The sequence below is a fragment of the Chrysochloris asiatica genome, unplaced genomic scaffold (genome assembly GCF_000296735.1).
Source record: "Chrysochloris asiatica unplaced genomic scaffold, ChrAsi1.0 scaffold00193, whole genome shotgun sequence".
Lineage (NCBI taxonomy): Eukaryota > Metazoa > Chordata > Mammalia > Afrosoricida > Chrysochloridae > Chrysochloris > Chrysochloris asiatica.
Window position 1 is genome coordinate 4,313,599 of NW_006408711.1, and position 23,988 is coordinate 4,337,586.

General features: G+C 35.9%; 1 protein-coding gene across 2 annotated transcripts in view; it reads right to left on the reverse strand.

Annotated features, from left to right (window-relative positions):
- PAM (peptidylglycine alpha-amidating monooxygenase) overlaps window positions 1-23,988 on the reverse strand; it is a 306,825-nt gene that overhangs the window by 213,418 nt on the left and 69,419 nt on the right. For both annotated transcript variants that reach the window (XM_006872314.1, XM_006872315.1), the window contains exon 4: window positions 12,151-12,238. In XM_006872314.1, coding sequence (XP_006872376.1) covers window positions 12,151-12,238 — 88 coding nt within the window. The remainder of the gene's footprint in view (window positions 1-12,150; window positions 12,239-23,988) is intronic.

Here is a 23,988-nt window from a genome sequence, read left to right on the forward strand (position 1 = left end):
GGAAATCATCGGACAATCTCTTTGATATCCCATGAGAGTAAAGTTTTACTAAAGGTAATACAGAAACAGTTACAAGCATACATTGACAGAGAACTTTCAGAGGTTCAAGCCGGATTCAGAAGAGGCCATGGAACGAGGGCTATCATTGCTGATGTCCAATGGATCTTGGCTGAAATCAGAGAATATAAAAAAGATGTTTACCTATGCTTTATTGACTATGCAAAGGCTTTCGATTATGTGGATCATGACAAGCTATGGACAACATTGCGAAGTATGAGTATTCTGGAACACGTAATTGTGCTCATGAGGAATCTGTACATGGACCAAGAGCCAGTTGTTCGAACAGAACATGGGAATACTGAATGGTTTAAAATTAAGAAAGGTGTGCAACAAGGCTGTATTCTTTCACCATACATATTCATCCCGTATGCTGAACAAATAATCCGAGAAGCTGGGTTATATGAAGAACAACATGGCATTAGGATTGGAGGAAGACTCATTAACAACCTGCGATATGCAGCTGATACAACCTTGCTTGCTGAAAGTGAAGTTGACTGGGTGGGACCATGCAAATAAGGTACACAGGACTCTAAGCCTGGGATTGTTTTGTTTGCCATGCAGCTAGGTTTAAAAAGAACTATCTCAGAGGGAGAAAAAGAAGATCCCAGGGGCACCAAGAAGGAAGAGCATGAGTATAATGTGAGATTCCCTACCTAGAAAAACAGCAATGGCAGAGGTGATGGCAGAGACAGTGGCATGGAAAAACAGGGCAGCTTTGTGCTCTAGAGCCATGGATTGAGCCAAAGGGCTACATGGCTGAGAGCCAAAGAAAAGAATAAGGTGTGACTACAGTATGGTTCAAGCTCATCAGCTTTGGAAACTCTATACAGTTTCATTATGGGTCGGAACCGAATCAGTGGCACTTCACAACAACAACAGTATGGCAGACAAGAGGCATTAGTGACTGGAAAATTGCTATGCTCTCAGCTGGTATTGATCCTAAATTGTACCTTGTTCACTTCTCTAATAATCCTCACAATTGTGAGTATTGTTACGAGTTCTGTGTGGCCATTGCAATTAATTATCAAACCCAGATATGTTTGATAAGAAGCACAGTGTTGTGGGAGGGATGGTTGGTGTCAGAATAGGGTAAAGAAGGCTGTTGGGTGGAAGCATGTCTGACCATCACTTCATAAAAATTGCCCTTGGGCTGATTTTGAGTTTGATTCTCTTTTCCCCTTGTGAAGGCAGGGAGAACCAAACATGGTCCCCACATGATTTTTGCAGTCCCTTATGCTGTTTTTTTGTCTTAAATTCTATTTCATCAGAGTTTAATACTTCCACTCCTGCTCATTTTTTAAATTGCTGTTAGCTTTAAATATTTTTCCACCCTTTGATTTTAGTCTAGTTTTGTCTGTGTATAATGTTTGTCTCTTGTAGACAGCATATTGATGAATCCTGTTTTATTATCATTCTTTGTCTCTTGACTGGTGTATTTAATCCATTTACATTCAGTGTAATGTGATATGTGATTCATAATTCATATGTATCATTCTTATTGTAATTACATCATTTATATGTATCAATTTTTTTAAGGTCTTCTGTTTTCATTGTCTAACTTTCACAAGCATATGAGGCTATGGAAAACACCATGGTGTGGGTCAGGCATCTCTTTAGTCCTAAAACTTATAATTTTGCTTTTTAATATTTTAAAGAAGTCTTCTGTACAGATTTGCTTAATGCAATGTATCCTTTTATTTCCTGACTGCTGCTTCCATGACTTTTGCCTTTGGATCTAAGCAAATGAAGTCTCTGATAATGAAATTTTTTCTCTATTCATCAAGATGTTACTTATTTGTCCATTGGTGAGGATTTCTGTTTTCTTTACACTGAAGTGCAAACCAGAGTGAAGGCTGTGGTCCTTGGTCTTCATTCTTGTTGTTGTTGTCAGGTGCCATTGAGTCAGAACTGACTCATAGCGACCCCATTCACAGCAGAACGGAACAATGCCCAGTCCTGAGCCAACCTCACTACTGTTGCCACACTTGATGCCATCAATGATGTCACCTGGCTGATCCATCTCATTGGGGGTCTTCCTCTTTTTCTCTGACCCTCCATCTTACCCAGCATGACATCCTTCTCCAGCGACTGTTCTCTCCGGACAATGTGTCCAAAGTATGAGAGACGAAGCCTAGCCATCTTGGCCTCCAAGGAGCACTCTGGTTGCACTTCTTCCAAAACAGATCTATTGGTTCTTTTGGCAGTCCATGGCGCTTTTAGTATTCTCCTCCAACACCACAACTCAAAGGCATCAACTCTTCTACAATCTTCCTTATTCACTGTCCAGCTTTTGCATCCATATGAGGTTATTGACAATACCATGGCTTGGGTCAGGCACACCTTAGTCCTCAAGCTGACATCTCTGCTCTTCAACATAAATATTGTTTGCTTCAGAAAGTAAGGTTGTATCGTTTGCATATCACACATTATTAATGAGTCTTCCTCCAATCCTGTGGCAGTATTAAACTCCGATATAATAGAATTTAAGACAAAAATCAGCACAAGGGATTGCAAAAATCATGTGGGAACTATGTCTGACTTCCCCTGGATTCTTCTTCATGTAATTCATCTTCTTGGATTATTTTCTTAGCAAACAGATTGAATAAGTATGGCAAAGGGATACAACCCTGGCACATACCTTTCCCAATTTCAAGCCATTCAGTGTCCCCTTATTATGTTATGGACATTATTGTCACTCTTATCTGATTGGAATTGGACAATTTTGGAGTTCTACTCTTTCCTAATAATCTTTGTTGTTAGGTTTCATTAAGTTGGTATTGACTCATAGAGACCCTATATACAACAGAATGAAATACTGCCCAGTCCTGGGCCAACCTCACAATCATTGCTACGCCTGAGTCCATCTTTTCTGCATCATACCAGGACTCCAATGAGATGAGAGTGGCACAAAGTCCATAAAAGTTTATGCCACTCTCCTCTGTTCTGAGTTCATCTGTTTTGCCTATGCCAAATACCCAATACTTAACTTCTCTGGGCCATAAATATTTGACTAATTAATACTTTTTAAATAAAAGATAAAGATGATAACCCCCCCAAATGCAGGCCCATTGCCAAAGAGTTAATTCTAACGCTTAGTAGTCCTATAGGACAGGATAGAACTGCTCCATAGGGTTTCTGATGTTATCAATGTTTACATACACAGATAGCTTCATCTTTCTCCTCGAGACAGGCTGGTGAGTTTGAACTGTCAACATTTCAGTTATCAGCATACTGCTTCATTCACTGAGTCACCAGGAATCCCTGAAAAAAGCTGATACCTCAAATTATTTACTTCACTCTCAAAGGTACTGTTGGTTAATTATGTGCTGTGGAGTCAGCTGCAACTTATAGTGACCCTATACAGGGTTTCCGAGGTTGTAAATCTTTATGGAAGCAGAATGCCTCATCTTTCTCCCGTGGAACAGCTGGTTGTTTTGAACTGCTGACCCTGAGGTTAACAGCCTGATTCGTAAACACTATGCTACCAGAGCATCCCTGTGTGAAAAGTACTATATCATTTGATATCATCTGAAGTCCCAATTAGACAGTCTTATAACACCAGTCTGTCAGTTTGTCATACTGTGGTGGCTTGTGAGTTGCTGTGATTCTGAAAGCTATGCCACGGGTATTTTAGATACCAACAGGGTCGTCCACGGTGGACAGGTTTCAGATGAGCTTCCAAATGAACTCAGACTAGGAAGAAGGAGAGATGAACTACTTCCGAATATTTAGTCACTGAAAACCTTATGAATAGCAGAAAAATACTGTCAGACATAGTGCTGGAAAATGAACCCTACAGGTTGGAAGGCACTTAAAATGCGACTGGGGAAGAGCTGCTTCCTCAAAGTAGAGTTGACCTTGATGACATGAATGGATTAAGCCCTTGGGAGTAAAGCCCTTGGGACCTTCATTTGCTGATGGGGCACAACTCAAAATGAAGTGAAACAAGTGTAAACATCCATTAATAATCGGAATATGGAATGTACAAAGTATGAATCTAGGAAAATTAGAAATTGTCCAAAATGATATGAAACGCATAAATATTGATATCTAATGCATTAGTGAGCTGGACTGGTATTGGCCATTTTGAATCTGACAACCATGTGGTTTACTATGCCAAGAATGACAAATTGAAGAAGAATGGTGTTGCATTCATTGTTAAAAAGAACATATACAGATCACTCTTGAGGTACAATACTATCTGTGATAGGATAATAACCATGAGCCTACAGGGAAGCCCAGTTAATACTACTATTATATAAATTTATGCAAGAACCACTAAAGCCAGTCAGGTTGAAACAGAAGAATTCTATCAACTTCTCCAATCTGAAATTGATCAAATATGCAATCAAGATATATTGATATTGAAAATACCATGGGCTGCCAAAAGAGCACACAGATCTGTGTTGGAAGAAGTACAGCCAGAGTGCTCCTTGGAGACCAGGATAGCCAGACTTCAACTCTCATACTTCAGATATATTGTCAGGAGGGACTAGTCATAGGAGAGGGATATCATGTTTGGTAAGGTGGAGGGTTAGAGAAAAAAAGGAAGACCCCCAGTGAGATGAATTGGCAAAGTGGCAGCCTCAATGGGCTCAAGTGTGACAAAAATTGTGAGGTTATCCCAGGACCAGGTAGTGTTTCATTCTGTTATGCATAGCACAACAACATAATTGCTATTTTACAGACGAGGAATCAGACAAATAGAAATCACTTGACCAATGTTTATCACTATTATCAAGTACTGGAACTGAGATATGAACCCATGACTCTATGACTTCTTAATTCTGGCTGTATTCTAAATTTTGTAACACTGTACTATAATAATGCTGCTTTTCTGTTTAATTAGAATGCTCATCTTATGAGCATGGAACAATTTTCAACATTATATAGTGTTTATTTTTGTTGAAACTGTCAAAAACAATTTCAAATATGGCATTGTATTTTATTAAAGTTGACACTTACTACACTAAAATTGAGCAGTTACCAGGACATGTAAAAATTAGCCAAGAAATATGATCCTTACTAACTAGCAGCTAGAAACAGATATAAATTATCTATTAATCAATGAATCCATTTACTATCCTTGTAAGAAATATTGTTATTGTTGTAGTTAAGTGCTGTTAAGTCGTTTTTGACTCATAGCAACCCTGTATAGGGTTTCTGAGGAGCGGATGGTGAGTTTGAATAGCCAACCTTGTGGTCCAGTACTTATCCTACAGTGCCACACCAGGACTCTGTAAGTAATATAATAACTCTTGAAAGTGTTTTTTGTAGTTAAGTGCTGTTGAGTCCATTCATACTCATAGGGATTCCTAGGCTTTACGGGAGCAGAAAGCATCATCTTTCTCTCATGGAGCAGCTGGTGGGCTTGAACCGTTGACTTTGTGGTTTGCAGTCCAGTGCTTATCCTAGAGAGTCACTGTGTTTCCCACTCTTAAAATATTACAAGTATGATTTAAAAAAATAAAATTATTTCCATCTAGCAGAAACTGATGCATTAACTTGCTCGGTTATTGTACTCAAAGATACATTTTATACTGCTTAAAATACGCAACAGTGTAGTTGTTGGAGATTTGTGCTATTTTTATTTATACTGACAATGATGTTATGTATGTTTAACTTTTGAAATTTGTTACAACAGGAGAAATAAAGAGGAGATTTCAGAAGACACACTGAGTCATATGGTACAGATAGATGATAGGTAACTAGATATAGAGAGGGCATAAAAATGCAATGTATGCAAATACCATTGTCAACAAAGGAATCATTATCATTATGAGGGAGAAAACTAAGTTGTAGACTTTTCTGGAAAGCAGTATCAACTTAAAAAAAAAAAATTGTCATTTAAATAGGTAGCCAACCAGGATGTCTCACATACAGGTTTCTATATAAGAGGGAACTTTAAAAAGCTCACGGAAAAATTGAATTAGAAGGCAATGGATTCTTTCCACAGACTTTTTTAAGCACCCACATGTATAGTCATGCACTGTATAACAGCTTCAGGCAATGTTCAACTGCTTATGTATCCCATCCCCCGTAAAACCTATTTACTATGTTAAAAATTCCAGGTACATAAATGGTTCATAATAATAAGTGGGCAATATTTTGTGATGTGCATTAAAACATTGTTATTATTTTCACTGTATTATGTTAAAGATGTTTTAGTATTATCTGGATATAATTTTTTACGTATAGAAAGTATATTATATACTAATATAGACATTTGACTATCAGTGTTTTATGTATAAATTCTTCAACTAAAGACCGATTTAGAAATGGAAGTTATACATAATCCAAGTATTATCTATAAATAATACGGTGTTCATACAACAATCAAATCATATAACATCCTATTTCACAGAATATATAAAGGCTCTGGTAGCATAGTGGTTACGAATCAGGCTGCAAACCGCAAGGTTAGCAGTTCGAAACTACCAGCTGCTCCGCAGGAGAAAGATGAGGTTTTCTACTCCCGTAAGGATTTACAGCTTCGGAAACCCTGTTCAGGGTCGCTATGGGTCGGAACCGACTGGACGGCACTTAACAACAACAACAAAGCAATACATCACTGTATATTTATGTTTTAGCTACTTTTCCCTTTCCCCTCATCAGCCTCTGTAACCCTGTGGAGATAGTGGCAGTTAAAAACGACACAGCAGGTGGTTAATAAATAGAAGCAGTTGAAAGGGATTTAAGTTAAAGCTTCACAGGACTGTAAAGCACTACTGCTTCAGCTTGAGAATGATCCTAAATTAGAACAGCTGGAAATAGCCTCATTTAACCAGCTGTGGTTCTTCTCAAGAAAAGATAAAACAATCTGTGAAAGCCATTTTTTATTTGTAATGATTAGTTGGTCATATGCATCTTTAGAAATAGTTTTAAATCAAATATTACTTACTAAGACTAAAATAATAGTAATTTTAGCTCTGCATAGACAATCACTTCAAAGCACAAAGCTGCAAAAATAAGACATTCATTCACTTTAATCTCCCAATACTTTTTTTTTTTTTAAAGATTTTTTTGTGCGAATTGAGTGAAAATTTCACATGGCAGATCATCATTTTTACATTCAACAAATTGTATCCTTTGTTTCATTACAATGATTATAATCTCCTCCATGTACCATCAGTTAACAGTATTTCTCTCTATTCATTTTAGCTGTTTTTATTTTAAACACTCAGGCATATATAATAATTTAAACCACCAAAGGGCACATTCTCCAAGTCTGCTTCCTGGCTGCCAGTTCTCAGTCTCTCTCTTTTCATGAATCTAGAGTCCTCAGCTGCTCCCTCTCTCCATGTCCCCATTTCTGCCTCCTTCTCTGGATAAGGTCCCGCTTTCTGCTTGTGCTCTTCTCTCTTGATGGTCCTTGTTTCTGGACTGTAAGATTAACTACTCCCCTGTTTTTGTTACAAAACTTCTACCATTACAATTTTGACAGTTGCAATTAGTCATGATAACAATTGCTCACTATTGAATCATAAGAATTTTATCCCCTTGCAGCTAGTTGTTGTTAAGTACCGTGGAGTTGGTTCTGACTCATAGTGATCCTGCACAGGGGTTCCGAGGCTGTAAATCTTTATGGGAGCAGAACGCCTCATCTTTCTCTCGCGGAACGGCTGGTAGTTTCGAACTGCTGACCTTGAGGTTGGCAGCCCGACTCGTAACTACTACGCTACCAGAGCTAGTCCAGTGTTTATTCTACAGAGCCACACCCACTGACCTTATTCATAGAATACATAAATACAATACTTTAATTTCTGAGAATTTCCTAAAATTTACCAGATTTTAGAGGAGAACAATAATTGTTTCTTGCACCAAAATGGTCCAATTTTCAGCATGTCCATTTTCTTCCTGACCCCAAGCCATTCAAAACAGCATCTGCTCACTTACGGCAATTATTCAGCCGACAAATCTGGGTAACTCAGAATTGCCAAGCTTAGAATTAAGTCGGCCAGCACAAATAGAGTCCAACAAAATCATGCTATTGTTCTGCCTGCTGCAATCTTGGTGCTATTACTTTCCCTTGGTCTCTAGATGCAATTAATTTTCTCCTTCCTTAGAAGTCTAAGAAAGTATTAGGATTACATCTGACAGGCATTGTTGTCTTCTTCACATGGGTCAGCAGAGCCACAGCTTTTCCATCAGTTGGTCTTTATTTGCATCCTTAAGAGGTATGCTAATTTGGAATTGAGCACCAGGCCTACTCTAACTATAAAGGGACCACCCCACAGTATATTAAAAGGTTCACATCAATGTATGCAATTTAAATGCACATGCATATAATTAACTAGACACATTACTAGTGTGAGCTGCTAATTTGGAATGAGACACAAAAGACTAGAATATGTGTAGAGGAAAAAAAAACAACTTAAAATTAAAATGACTACATAATGAAAACTGCTTCATGCTGTGTCTACTATTTTCGTGTAAACTTAATATAACTGTAAATATATTTTAATGAACAGTAGAAAGAGGCAATTATAAAGAACAAAGGAGGGCAGCACAACAGTGAAACATCATCAGTATAGCTCTTTGCTTCCATATTAAAAGTGCTGCCTGAAGTCAGAGGATGAATTATAACTTCATAATTTCAGGGAAAAAACGTTTTCTATATTAAAGACATATACCTATTTGCCAGCCTTCTGGAAATGAAAATAGAACATTCCAGTGAAAACAGGGGAAATCCTAGCTATCAAAACAGAAAAGAGAGTAAATCCAAGCTTGACATTTTGATGTGGAAAGATCCTATTACTTTTTCTTCTTTCACTAAAACAGATAGGCGCTTTCTTAAAGGCATCCCTAGAGCATGAATGAGGTCTCAATATTCTTAAGCACAAAAAAGCATTGATATCATAACTCAAAATATCTGTGAACATGTAGGTCTTTTAATTTAAGAACTCTCTATGTCTAAGAGCAATTGAAGAATATACAACTAAAAAATGAATGTGATAAATTACATGACTCAAAAATTTCAGAAAAATGTCAGATTTTTGACACTGATAGATTCTTGCTATTAGTGTTATAATCCAAGTGGGAAGATAAGAAGCTAAACAGTCAAAAAAAAAAAAAAAATATGCTGACTGTCTCCAGGGCTGAGCCTCTGAGGTCTTGGGGCTGGGAGAAGAGAATGTTTTTGCAAAGCAACAGAAAAATTCAGTCCATGAGATACTCAGTGAGCTTTAATTCTAAAGAGATATGCATTTTGTCAACTTGTTGTTTTTGTTGTTAAGAGTCATCAAGTCGGTTCCAACTATAGCAATCCTGTAAAGGGTTTCTGAGGAGTGGCTGGTGAGTTTGAACCGCTAACCTTGTGGATAGCAGTCCAGCGCTTATCAAACCAGGACTGCTAATTTCAGAAGAAATATTTGTAAAGCATAAAGGCTATATTATGGAAGTCAGAGTCACTATAATTGAGGATTTTGTTGTTTTTTAATGCACATCTCCTAGTCTGTAATATATATTTAGAAGATCATACTTTTAAATGTCAGATGAAATAGTTTGGGCTTGGTTAAAGATGAATAACAGAATCAACTGTTGTCTTTGTGTAAAGGTATCTACATACATAGAGTAAGTAGGAATATAGGATGCAAAGCAGACATTTAAAAATCCATTTAGAATGACACTGATAATAGTTTCACTAGGAACTCTAATTATTGTTTGATGCAACTAATGAGCAAAACACAGTGGGCCACCTGCTCGAGGTGAGTCAACCAGCTCACACTCTCTATCTTCTAGTAATAATTCCTCTCCAATCTGGGTATTTGCAAGCAATTTATATTCATAGAGTTATGTTATTTTTGAGAAGATAAGAGCTTTATAAATGATCTAGTGTAAGCCCCTCACTAATAATTTTAGCAAAATAATAGAAATACTAATTACTTTATTTTAAATTGCTGTTTTTACACTTATTTATCTTTTTCTTTGAATTTTCTCTTTCCTAAACTAGAAGGTACTGTTGTTGGTGTTGTTAAGTGCTGTTGAGTCAATTCCCACTCATAGCAACCCTGTGTAGGGCTTCTAAGGAGTGGCTGGTGAGTTTGAACTGCTGACCCTACAGTTCAAACCAACATTATGGTCCCGTGTTTCTTCTACAATGCCACATCAGGACTCCAGCAATGTACTGACCACTATATCTTATAGATTTTTATTTTATAACAGCACAATCTAGAATATTCAGCAAAGTATTTTAAAGACCAAATTAATACCTTTCCTTTAACTTGCCCTAACATGAGAACACATTTGATTAAAAAAAAAAAAAAGTTGGAACTAAAATAGCATTTAAGTGATGTTTTATTTTCTCCACTTTTTCCTTTTATCCGAGATGAAGCTATACCTGATTTTAAAAGCTGACATAATTTCTGTTTTGAAATAATCATAATCCAAATGTAAATATTGCTAATTTCAGAAGTAACATTTTTAAAGAGTAAAAATCAAAGGATATGATTTGCTGAATAAAATTCAAATAAAGTTATCCCAGAAAAATAATTTAATACCAGAATTCTATCTACAAAAATTTACTGATGAGCAAAAACTAAAATGTTGATTTCCTTACTCTCTGTATACATAAACCTGGTCATGTGAGTTGGATTCCTATGTGACATGCCCCTTTTATCAAATAAGGCAGCCTATTAACAAATGGTTTGATAGTACTTGGTCCATGGAGATTTCTACTAATTGCTCTGTGCTTTTAACAGTTCCAAATACACATTACAATTGTTTATTATAAAATCAACTGGAAAGCAGTAGCTATGTGCCTCTCATCAGACTAATAAATATTAGGCTATACAAAGAATGGTCTGTCTGAAAAATTGAGTTGGGACAGGACCTTTCCAATACCAAGTCAGAAACGTCAGTCATTCTGGCCTGTTAAATTCTTAAGAATCATTTTATGTGTGGGAGAAAAATACGAGGCTTAGACTATATGCCTGCTTTCAGGTTTCACTGATCTAAAAGGACAAGGATGTCAAAGAACAAAATGAAAGGGCAGATCTCAAGTCTTAATTATGTTGTAAGCAATTGGAAGAAGAAGACATCTTATTTATCATAGAACCTTTTATAGTATTTGCTACAGCTCTGGCATATGACAGGAAATTTAAATAATGTTTACTGATTTTTTATATTAGATTCACAACACTGATTAAAATAAATGAAAAAATTACAAGAGTTACTTGAGTAAAAGAAAGATTGAAGAATAAGATAGAAATAACTGCAGATATGAAACCAGAAAAACTAGATTTCAACCCTGGGTCTGGCATCAACGAGCTGTGTTATGTTGAACAACTTATTGAATCTCTGAACTTCAAGTTCCTTGTCTGTGACATGGGACAATAATATCTGATTTACATAGTTCTTAAGATACAATGAACTACTGTACAAATCACCTAACAATATCTGAGACAATAAAAGTGCTCCCTGAAGACTGTAATCATTGCAATGAAACAATTAGTGTAAAACCTATGTTTCCCCATGTAAACTATCACTCAATTCATAATAAAAACTTAAAAAGTTTTTAAAAAAGTGCTCCATGATTAAGAGCCACCACACTCTTGAGTGGAATCATGAACTTTATAAGTTAAGCAACAATATTTACATTTTCAGTCTTTCTTTACATGCCGTCTGTACCTTGATACACTATCTTCTATAATACACTTACATTTATTAAGGCAGTGACAAAGACTAATAAATATGATCCACAACAAACTATGTTGTTGTTGTTAAGTACTGTGGAGTCGGTTCCGATTCATAGTGACCCTGCACAGGGTTTCCAAGGCTGTAAATCTTTATGGGAGCAGAACACCTCATCTTTCTCCCACAGAACCACTGGTAGTTTCGAACTGCTGACCTTCAGGTTAGCAGACTTGTTCGTAACCACTATGCTACCAGAGCTGCTTACCACAAACTAAAGTAACCGTAATAATGATACCAAAACAACCATATGATAGAAATCAGCCATGCTCTTTTTTCCAAAAAGTAAATAGTGTGCCCATTGATTAATTAGTTGTAAAATATTCACAAAGGTGCAAGTTGTACTTACAATACACATTTTTAAAACCCCTCTGTGGTACATGACCCCATTCTCCTTACCAGTAACCTCCAGTGGATACAGGCATATTGCATCCAAAGAGTAACATATGATGGACAGTATCCATGCTGGCACGTGGTTTGAAGTCAACTGTGAAAGAAAACAATAGATGAATGTGAATACAAGTATATTCTTGGACAAAAATGTCAGAAGAGACCACATCTTTGTACGACTAAATAGCTGTATAAAACAGATGTTTCAGTGCTCTCATCGTATATTGCTATTGTTGCATTATTTATCCCTTAAGATGAATATGATGTTAATACTTTGATTTTATAGGATAATAAGCTGTTAATAACATTGTTGTTGTTGTTAAGTGCCATCGAGTCGGGTCCGACCCATAGCGACCCTGTACAGGGTTTCCAAGGGTGTAAATCTTTACGGGAGTAGAAAGCCTCATCTTTCTCCCGCGGAGCGGCTGGTAGTTTCGAACCGCTGACCTTAAGGTTCGCAGCCCGATTCGTAACCACTACGCTACCAGAGGAACATAATAATTAATAGCTGAGTGCTACACATACATTTCTTTTTTAAATGGAATAATCCTTTTAAAGTGATGAAAGCACTATGTAGGCATAAAATGAAAGGCTATGTATTCACAATACATTCTCTTAGATTTCCATAAAGTGCTGCCTACTGTAAAACATTGCACAGCAGTACAGATAAACAGAAGTCACAGTGAGTGGTCAAAACACGAGCAAAGGGATACATAATCCAAGTTTATTCCATCTTAAAACAATAATAGTAGCCACTGGGATATATGTGGAAGAGCGATTTACTAAGAAAGAAAAAGAAAAGTTCATGGAAAAATGGAGTTAAAAGATAATGGAATTTGTCCATAAAATTTTGAAGCCTTAAAATTACTCTCTAGGTAGAACACTCTGCACTTGTTAAAGGGATATTGAAACTTACACAATGTCTTTTACTAACTTTCCTAATAATTGTGGCTAAAAGACATGAAAATTAGACTAATTTTTTAAAAAAGAAATAGTACAGGGGCAAAACAAAGAGAAAATTTAAAATACTTTCCATCATTACTCATGATTAATATTGTTCACACACCCCTTTCTTGGTTTGGCTGTTGCTAATCTTCTTTGATTCACATTAACAATATTTCCCAGTATGCAACAGTTCATAAGCTATCTTTATATATAAAATGATAAATAGCCTAAAATGGTCTTAGGTCCCAGGTGCCTGCAAAGCTTCTTTTATACCCTTTGGTCTGTTTCACGCAATTAATAAAAAAACATTCATTATTAAAATGTGTATCTCTGATATGAGTATTTATAAATTTTAAATACTCAAACTGTAGGTACCATGACTTGAAAAACGTACCATCTTGATTTATAAATTTTAAGGGAAATAAAAAGTCCTTCATTCATTGTACTAGGGAGAGAGGCATGGAAGAACATAAAGCCTTAAAACTAAATCTCACACTTTTCATAATTTCATTTGAAAATCTAACAAACAGAAAAGATGGCTGGGAAATGCACTTGGTATAACTTGAAGCTTGGTGGCATAGTGGTTTACAAGTTGAACTGCTAACTGCAGCAGTTTGAACCCACCAACTACTCCTCGGGAAAAAGAGTTGGCTTTCTGGTCCTTTAAAGATTCATAGCCTCTAAAAAAAAATTACATAGGGTTGCTGTGAATCAGATCAACTTGATGGCAATTAGTTTGGTTTTGTCTTTAACAACAGAGAATGCAGGAAGTCTAGGAAAGAAAAGATACTTTGGAAGGAAATAGTCAATTGGAAATTATAGCAGTTGACAAATCATAGGAAATCATATTGTTTCCAGCTTAAATTTGTTAGCAAGAAAAATGGGAAGTAGGGATTCTATCTCTACTGACTCACTTACAAGTTGTATAAAGAATATCCTTCCTCCTCCTTTCCAGAATAATCCTAGATCTTTTCTTCCAGACAGGAAATCAAAAAAGCCATAAGGTGGGGGGACCATGATTTATTTGTCTTTTATTTATCTTAAATTAATTTTACTTAATATTTTATTTTAAATTTATTGTTCATCTTAAATTTATATCTTTAATTTACAAACAAATTTATTATATTAATTTTTGGCAAATTGCTCGTATCATTTTATGGGCATCCACAATGTTTTCTGACTGACTGCATCCTCCTTTCCTTTATCATATGCAAAGACCTCTGCCAATTCTTGAGGGCTTGTCAAACAAAAAACCCAAATGTTCCGCTTTTTCTGTAGTTATGAAGATAAACTCGTGGTTTTCCACTATTAGATTATTTTAATATTGATAGATTATGTTGTTTTTTTAATTTCATAAAATTGAATCATTCTGATAAGTTTTGTAGTAACATGACCAACTGTAGTTTAGTCCAAGAATCAAACTTTTGGAATGTAAAACAGTATGAATTTGATGTGTCAGCTCAAAATCCCAAAGGAACTATCCAGTGACAGTTGGAATTATTTGACTGTGATTAGCAGATGTTGGGCTGCTTAACTGTAAGGTTGATGGTTCAAGCCCTTCAGCTGCTCTATAGGAGAAGGATGAGGGTGTCTGCTCCTGTAAAGACTTATTCGTCTTGGAAACCCTACACAGGGTTGCTATTAATTGGAGATGACTAATTGACAGTGGGTTTGGTTGGTTCAAGAGAAAGGCTGGAGATTGGGAATAACTCCAAAAGTGAATCTTGAAGAGTAGACAAAAAGACCAAAAGTGAAAATAGGATCTACAGAGGAGTCTCAGGACAAGATTGGAAAGAAAGTGCTGAGCTGCCCGGTTCCTAGCGGGAGATACCAACAGTGATCATTTTTGACATGAATGCAGTGTGTGCATTGTTGTGAAGCAAGGCAAAAAGGCTGGTCTTTAATAATTTTATCAAATGCAGTGTTAATATACACAAGATTCAGGTAAGAATAGGAAGAACAGACAGAGGAATACCAATAAAGACAACAGTATCCAATCTCTATGGCTTTTCATTAGGAAGGAAAGACAAATTTTTGCTAGATCTTTGCTGATGCAAAAGAATCTTATAATTGTCATTTGTAAAGTAAAGAATAAATCTTACTTATTCCAAGAGAAACTTCTCTAACAACTTTGTGAAATTTTTCTCATTCATATATACTATTTTAAGTATCAGTTATTTATCTCATATTGAACTCTTGTGAATATATGTTTCAATTTTGTTTCTATAATGAGAAACAAATCAATATCTTTTAAGTGGTAGTAAAAGAAAAAGTATCAGAGATCTTTAACATAAAAAACTTATTCTTACTGACTCAAATATTACTAAGTAAGTTATTGGTACAGGGAGAAAATAGAAGCTTGCCATAATTTTATATCCTAAAGAAAGAGCATGATCGCTAAATATTTATATAATTATAACACAAAATGAAATTTATTGCAAGCTAAAATGAAAAATACTTCTCGCAAAAAAGGAATGCCATAATAAAATGAAAATCTAAAACAAATAGTAGATTCATTAAAATAAAGTAGTACTTGGACAGTTTCACTGAAAGACCTGCTGTCAGTAGAGCTGGGGAAACAAAAAGGAAACAGGCTGCCAGATTCATTTAATGGGTTGAATCCATTCATATTTATCTTGCCTGGCTTTGCAAAATAGACCTCACTCATAGTGAATAAGAATAAGGTCATTGAGCACAAGACACACATATGACTATGTTGGAGATTTCAAAACTACACAAAAGGGAATATTGAAAAATATTTTCAAATCCCATTTTAAAAGAAATTGCTCCTTCTTTCTTTTTCTCCCTTTACACTCCACAGAAATAAAGGATCCAGGAGCAAAGAGCTAGAGGATAATAATGAAAATGCCTGCATTTAAGTGTGAGAGTCTAATAAGCAAAGTAAACAAAGGTAGCCTTGGGATGTTGACAAACATGGCAAAACAGTCCTGTGAGAATGCAAGGGGATATTATATCCAATAAGATGAAAAGTGCCATCAACTCTCAAAATTCAATTATAAGATGACAGCTGCCTACCTGGAAAAAGTACTTTAGCCTCGATGGGTAACAATTCAGATTTCCTGATGTATAAGATCAGGGTTAATTTTATAAACAAATAAGTGTGGATAAGTTCTGAGAACCAAATACCTGAAATAGTAATTCCAGAAATAATGACTCATACATGTGAATAAAAGGAAATACGATGATACTAAAAGTGCATTGGTTGGGAAATTCATCAAAGGTTAATGTCATCTGAGATAGAAGACTTGAAAGTACGTATTTGGGCAACATATTGAGCAGAGAGATAACTAGGTCTACTTTCTGAAGTTCTAAGCAAAATTTGTTATAACTGAATGAGGCTGCTTGGATTTATGGCTTCTTTTAGCCAACATGAGATTACAATCAGGGAATTAAAATCTTTAATACTGTAATTTAGAAGAGAGTTTCATTTAGCAATTAGCTTTCTCTCCATTTTTACTTTCTAAGTGGATATCCTGGTGTGGTGCAGTAGAATTAACACTGCACTGCTAACCACAAGGTCACTGGTTCAAACCCAGCAGCCACTCCTTGGAAACCCTGTACCAAGTTGATATGAGTCAGAGCCTACTAGACAGAACTTAACAACCAATTCAGGACACGGAAATATTTTGAAGGACCCATATAGGCAAGTGGGATTTATATCAGGCATAAAGGGATCGTCCAATAGTAGAAAAACAATAAAAGTAATCCACCACATAAAGGAGCTCTGGCAGCATAGTGGTTACAAATCGGGCTGCGAACCTTAAGGTCAGCGGTTTGAAACTACCAGCCACTCCGTGGGAGAAAGATGAGGCTTTCTACTCCCGTAAGGACTTACACCCTCAGAACCCTGTATAGGGTCGCTAAGGGTCGGAACCGACTTGATGGCACTTAACAACAACAACAATCCACCACATAAGTAAAATTAAGGGGAAAAAAATCACACGATTGTATCAATTGATGAGGAAAAGGCATTTGACAAAGTCCAACACTAATTCCTGATAAAAACAACAAAATAGGAATAACAGGGAAATTCTTCAACATAATTAAGGACATAATATAAAACCACCAACGTCACTGTCAGTGGTGAGAAACTGAAGTCATTTTCCTTGCAAACAGGAACCTGACAAGGATGTCCTTTACTACCACTCTTATTCAATGTTGTGCTGGAAGTACTAGTCAGAGCTATAAGGCAAGAAACCAAAATTAAAGGCATCCAAATTGGCAAAGAAGAAGTAAAACTCCTTCTATTTGCAAACAATATGATCTTATACTTAGAAAATTATTGATTCTGCAAAGTGGCAGGGTACAAGATCAACGTACACAAATCAGTTGAATTCCTTTACACTAATTCAGTTTGAACCACAAGGTCGGCAGTTCAAACTTATCAGCTGCTCCTTGGAAACCCTATACAGGGTTGCTATGAGTTGGAACTCACTTGATGACACTTAACAAGAACAATTTTATATAGAAAGCAAAGAGACCCCAGATAGGCAAAACATTAGTGAAAAAGAAAAAAAGTAGGAGGCCTTCCTGATCTCAAGACCCACTACACAGGGGCAATAGTCAAAACACCCTGATACTGTTCCAACAAAAGACTGATATATAAATAGAATAGAATTGAGAACAAAGAAGTAAATCCATCTTCCTACAGTCAGTTGATCTTAGACAAATGGCCAAAATGCATTAAATAGGGAAGAGAGAGTCTTTTAAACAAAGGTGCTGGCAAAACTGGGAATCCACTTATAGAAAAATGAAACAAGACCTATATATCACACCATATACAAAAACTACCTCAATGTGGATTAAAGACCAAAATGTAAAATCTAAAACTATAAGGATCATTCAAGACATAATAGGGACAAACTTAAGAGGTCTGATACATGGCATAAATACACTATAAAACATAACTGAATACACATAAACATAAGACAAAATAGGTGATTGGGGCCTCCTAAAGATTAGACATTTATGTGGATCAAAGGATTTCACCTCAAGTGTAAAGAGAGAACTCCACAGACTGGGGGGAAAATTTGGCAATGACATATTAAACAAAGGACTACTCTCTAAAATTTGTAGAACACTTCAATACCTCAACAAAACGAAGACAAATAATCCAATTTAAAAATGAGCAAAGGACATGAACAGACACATCACCACTGAAGATATTCATGTAGAAAATAAACATATGAAGAAGCGCTCACAATTATTAGCCATTATAGCTATGCAACTCAAATCAACAATGAGATATTATCTTACTCCAGCATTAAAAGCAAAGTTATAAAACACAGAAAGCAACAAATGGTGGCAAGAGTGTGGGGACACTGGGACTCTCCTACACTGTTGGTGGGATTGTAAAATGGTGCAACTGCTGTGGAAAATGGTATTGTGCTTTCTCAAAAGGTTAGAAATAGAAATATCATATCACCCAGCAATCCCACTACTTGGTATATATTCTCAATAAATAAGAGGTGGGCATGGCTAGGTATAAACACACACATTTTCATCACAGCACTATTTACAACAGCAAAAAGATGGAGATAGCCTAAATGCCCATCAACAGAAAAATGTTATGCAAAGATAAAGAATAATGAATCTGCAAAACACCTCACAACATGGATGAGGACATTAAGCTCAGTGAAACTAGTCAATCACAAAAGGACAAATATTGCATGAAATCACTGTTGCAAAAAGCTAAGAAAATATTTTCTTGCTAAATGAAACATTCTTAGATGGTTACAGGGTGGCTGGGAAATGTGAAGGGAGGGGAAATATAAAGTCAATAGAGGCAAATACTGTTAATTGATGGTACATGGAGTGGATTGCAATCAATGTGATGAAACAAAGGGTACACTTTTTTGAATGTACGACTGATGTTCTGTAAACCTTCACTAAATTCATAATAAAAAGTTCAAAGAAAAATAAAGATAAAATATAAAAAAAGAATAACATACAGGAAGAAAGCAAAAGGTCATTAAAAAGACAGAAAAGAAAGAAAAAGCAAAAATGGATGTCAACAAAGATTCTGAAAGTTGCTCTTCAGTACAGAAAAGTAAAACAAGTGGAAGAAATTAGGAAGTAAAAGAGTTTAGCAGGAAAATTTAAAGAGCAGCTTGAGAAGATAAAGTCAAATATTATAACAATATATGGAAAGATCAGGAGTTAGAAAAAATGGGAAGAAAATGCTCTGCAGTTCTCAAGTTGAAAGATCTGAAGGAAAAATTCAAGTCTTGACTTGCAATATTGAAGGATGTTGCTCTCACAAATATTTAAAATTTTGGAAACCCTACACTATGACTTGTGGAGTCCTGGTGTGGCGCTGTGGGCTAAGGCGTCAGACTGCAAAGTCGTTTGAACTACAAGGTTGGTGGTTCAAGCTCACCAGCTACTCCTTGGAAACCCTATACAGGGTTGCTATGGGTAGGAACCAACTCGACAGCACTTAACAACAACAAACAACAATATACTATGAGTTGGAAACAACTTGATGTTCATGTAACAACAACAAATGTACAAAGTAATGAGTGATGCAAAAAGCAGCAAAAGAAGATGGAAAGAATATAGTCTACCAAAAATAATTAATTGATGCTCAACCATTTGAAGAAGAAGCATATGATCAAGAACAGATGGACTAAAGGAAGTAATCCTAGTTGCACAGAAGATACTGGCAAAAAACAAGGCTCCAGGAATTGGGAGAATACAAATTGAAATCTTTTAGCAAACTTATGCAGCACAAGAGGCATTAACCCATCCATGCCAAGAAATTTGGAAGACATCCATGCCAAGAAATTTGTGCCCGTTCCAAAGAGAAGTAACCCAATGGAAAGTGAAAAACATTTAACAGCATCAACAATATCATATGCAAGTAAAATTTTGCTTAAGATAGTTCAAAAACAGTTGCAATACTACACTGACAAGAAACTGCCAGAAATTCAAGCAGGATTCAGAAGAGGATGTAAAGCTAGTGATGTAATTGTTAATGTCAGATGGATCTTAGCCGAAACAGAGAATACCAGAAAGACATCTGCTTGTTCTTTACTGATTATGCAAAGGCTATATCAACTGTGTGAATCACAGATAACATTGTGAAGAGTGGGTATTTCATAACATTTAAATGTACTCAAACTGAAGCTGAAGAAAATGAAAACAAGTCCATGAGAGCCAAAATATGACCTTGAATTTATCCCACCTGAATTTAGAGATTATCTGAAGAACAGATTTGATTAATTAAACACTAAAGACCAAAGACCAGAAGAGTTGTGGGATGACATTAAGAACATCATACATGAAGAGAGCACAAAGTTATTAAGAAGACAAGAAAGAAGGAAAAGGTCAAAATGGATGTCAGAGGAGATTCTGAAACTTGCTCTTCAGCGTAGAGAAGCTAAAGCAAATGGAAGATTTGAAGAGTCCAAGAGCTGAACAGAAAATTTCAAAGATCAGCTCGAGAAGATAAAACCAAATATTATAATGAAATGTGCAAAGATTTGGAATTGGAAAACCAAAAGGGAAGTACACGGTCAGCATTTCTCAAGCTGATTGAAGAAGTTGATAGAATTCTTCTATTTCATCCTCACTGGCTTTAGTGGTTGGTGCATAAATTTGAATAATAGTGGTATTAACTGGGCTTCCCTGTAGGCACATGGGTATTATCCTATCACATACAGCGTTGTACCTCATGACTGATCTGGATATGTTCTTTTTGATGGTGAATGTAACACCATTCCTTTTCAATTTGTCATTCCCTGAATAGTAAACCATGAGGTTGTCAGATTCAAAATGGCCAATACCAGTTCATTTCAGTTCACTAATGCGGAAACCCTATACAGGGTCGCTAAGAGTCAGAACCGAATCCATGGCACATTGCAACAACAACAACAACAACATGTATATGAATGTTGGACAGTGAAGAAGTAAGACAGTAGAAAAAATTATGCAGTTGTGTTATAATGTTCAAGTAGAATATTAAAAGTACCATGGGCTGCTAGAAGAACAAACAAAAATGTGTTGGAAGAAGTACATCCAGAATACTCCTTAGAAGCCAGGATGGCAAGATTTTTTCTTGCATAATCCGGACATATTATTAGGAGAGACCAGTGCCTGGAGAAGGACATCATGCTAGGTAAAGTAGAGGGTCAGCAAACAAGAGGAAGACTACAAATGTGATGGGTTGGCACAGTGGCAGCAACAACTGGCTCAAGCTCAATAATGATTATAAGGATGGCCCAAGACCTGACTGTGTTTTGTTTTGCACAATTTACTGTGCATTGGAACCAACTCAACGGCACCTATCCACAACAACTCTAGCCTAAGTTTCCTCACTTATAAAAAAATTATGTTAAAATTCTATGACTATATGCATTTTTTAAATCTAAGGAAGAAACAATAAAGGCAACAGTTGGCATTTGTGATCATAAAAAAAACCATTTCCTATTTTGCAAAATGCACCAGAGAATCCTATGGTACAATAAAAGGGAAACATAGGAATATTTTGGAAAAAGAAGAATCAATACAGTTGAATCAAGAATACATTCATAATTGTTGTTGGCAAAGAATACGGAAAGCACCACGAAGTGCCAGAAGAACAAACAAATCTGTCTTGGGAAAAACATAGCTAGAATGATTCTTAGAAACATGGATGGTTATACTTTATCTCCACTCTTCTGGACATGTTGTCAGGAAGGATCCGTGTCTGGAGAAGGACATTAGGCTTGATAATACACAGGTTTAGTGAAAAAAATGAAGATCTCTATCCAACAAGATGGTATCAACAACTGGTTCAACCATAACAACAACTGTGCAAATGGCGCAGGGCGACGCAAAGTTTCATTTTGTTGTGCATATATCACTATCAGTTGATAATGACTCACTGGCAACTAACAACAACAATCCCCAATTTGTATAAATTAAAATAAGATACTATGCTAAAGTTAACAAAAATTATAAACATCACATTTAATAGGACAAAAAGGATGTTATGCAATGGGCACTATTCTACACTGCAACTGATCATGTGAATGGTACAATCCTAAAAGTCTAAGAACAAGATATTTTGAATCAGATACCTGAGGCTAAAATCAATGTTTATGACTGATTAGCTATTTTTCATTGGATAAGTCACTACAACCTGGGCATTTTATTTTCCTAGTGTAAATAACTGGTTTCTATTTGTTTGCTGAACTTACTATAAATCTTTTACATATAGCCCACAACCTCCTGAATCTTCTTTTAAGTCATTCAGATACATCAGATAATCTCTGAGTTTTATTTTCCCTATTGCCTTATGAACCTCTTTATCTTTCTGTCCTTTATGTATCCTCATAATTGTCATGCATTCTAGTTTCCTGGATCTCAAAAGTTTTAGGTTGAATTGTGCCTCCCTTGAACTATATGCTGAAATCTTGTCCTGTAACTATAAAAAAGCAGACACAGAGACACACATGGGAAAGAGGAAGACAGGTGGCAGAGTACAAATTCAAGTGCTCCAAGGATTTCTGTTGTTGTTGTTGTTTGTTGTGGTAAGTGCTGTCAAGTCAGTCCCGACTCAGAGATCCTATATAGGGTTTGCTGTGAAATTGGTTCTGATAGTGACCCTAGGTATAACAGAACAAAACACTGCCCAGTCCAGTGCCATCTTCACCACTGCTATGTTTGATCATATTATTGTACTCACTGTGTCAATCCATTTCATTTCATGGCCCTCTACTTTGCCAAGCATAATGTCCTTTTTCAAGGTCCAAAGTACATAAGACAAAGTCTTGCCATCCTCACTTCTAAGAAGCATTCTGGCTGTACTTCTAAGAGAAATTTATTTATTTTTCTGGCAGTCTATGGTAACATCAGTATTTTTCATCAACATCATAATTCAAATGCATCAAATCTTCTTTATTCATTGTCCAACTTTCACATGCATATGATGGGATTGAAAGTATTTTGGCTTGGGTCAGGCATACCTCAGTCCTCAAAATGACAACTTTGCTCTTTAATACTTTAAAGAAGTCTTTTGCAAGAGATTTGTCCAATGTAATAAGTCATTTGATTTCTTGACTGCTGCTTCCATGAGTGCTGATTGTGCATTCAAGTAAAATGAAATCCTTGACAACTTCAATCATTTCTCCATTTATCATGGCATTGTTTATTGGTCCAGTTGTGAAGATTTTTCTTTATGTTGACTTGTTAATCCAAACTGAAGCATGTAGTTGATCTTCATTAGTTAAGTCCTATTTGCTTTCAACAAGAAAGACTGTGTCACACTCAAAATTATTTAAAAAAAAAAAAAAGAGTATGCTTACTGGTCAGAAAGATACTATGGCCTTCAATAGCCTTTAGGTCTGGAAAGGAACTCACCCTTTGTGGTCCAATTTTCCATTAAGCAGTAAATAGGTATATGTGTGTGTGCGGGGGTGTTGGGAGGGAGAGACAAGACTAGTAAGGTATACTATGGAATGGTCAACCACTCAAGATTAAAAGGAAGACATTTACCTATGGACAAATTTGAGAAGGGATGGGAAGGAGGGTGGACTGGAAATAAGAATCACAGGGAAGAATTGGGATAACTGTTATTAAGTGGAGGGGATTGAAATCATTGAGATGAAACAAAATATATAATCTGTTCAATGTAAAACTGATGATCCTCTCTGTAAACCTTGACTCAATTCACAATACAAGGTTTTTTTAAAAAGCTTTAAAGAAAGAAACAAAATTCTTTCATGTACTTGCATAGAGAAATTATACATTATATTCTCATTTATTGAAAGGACTAAGAAATTTTCAGTTTTGTGACACTGTGTATTTTCATAGTTTTATACTGTTTTGATTTTATATACTTAAATGAGATGAACAATGTGCTCATTGATTTCTAACTCACAAAATGTATTGTGAACT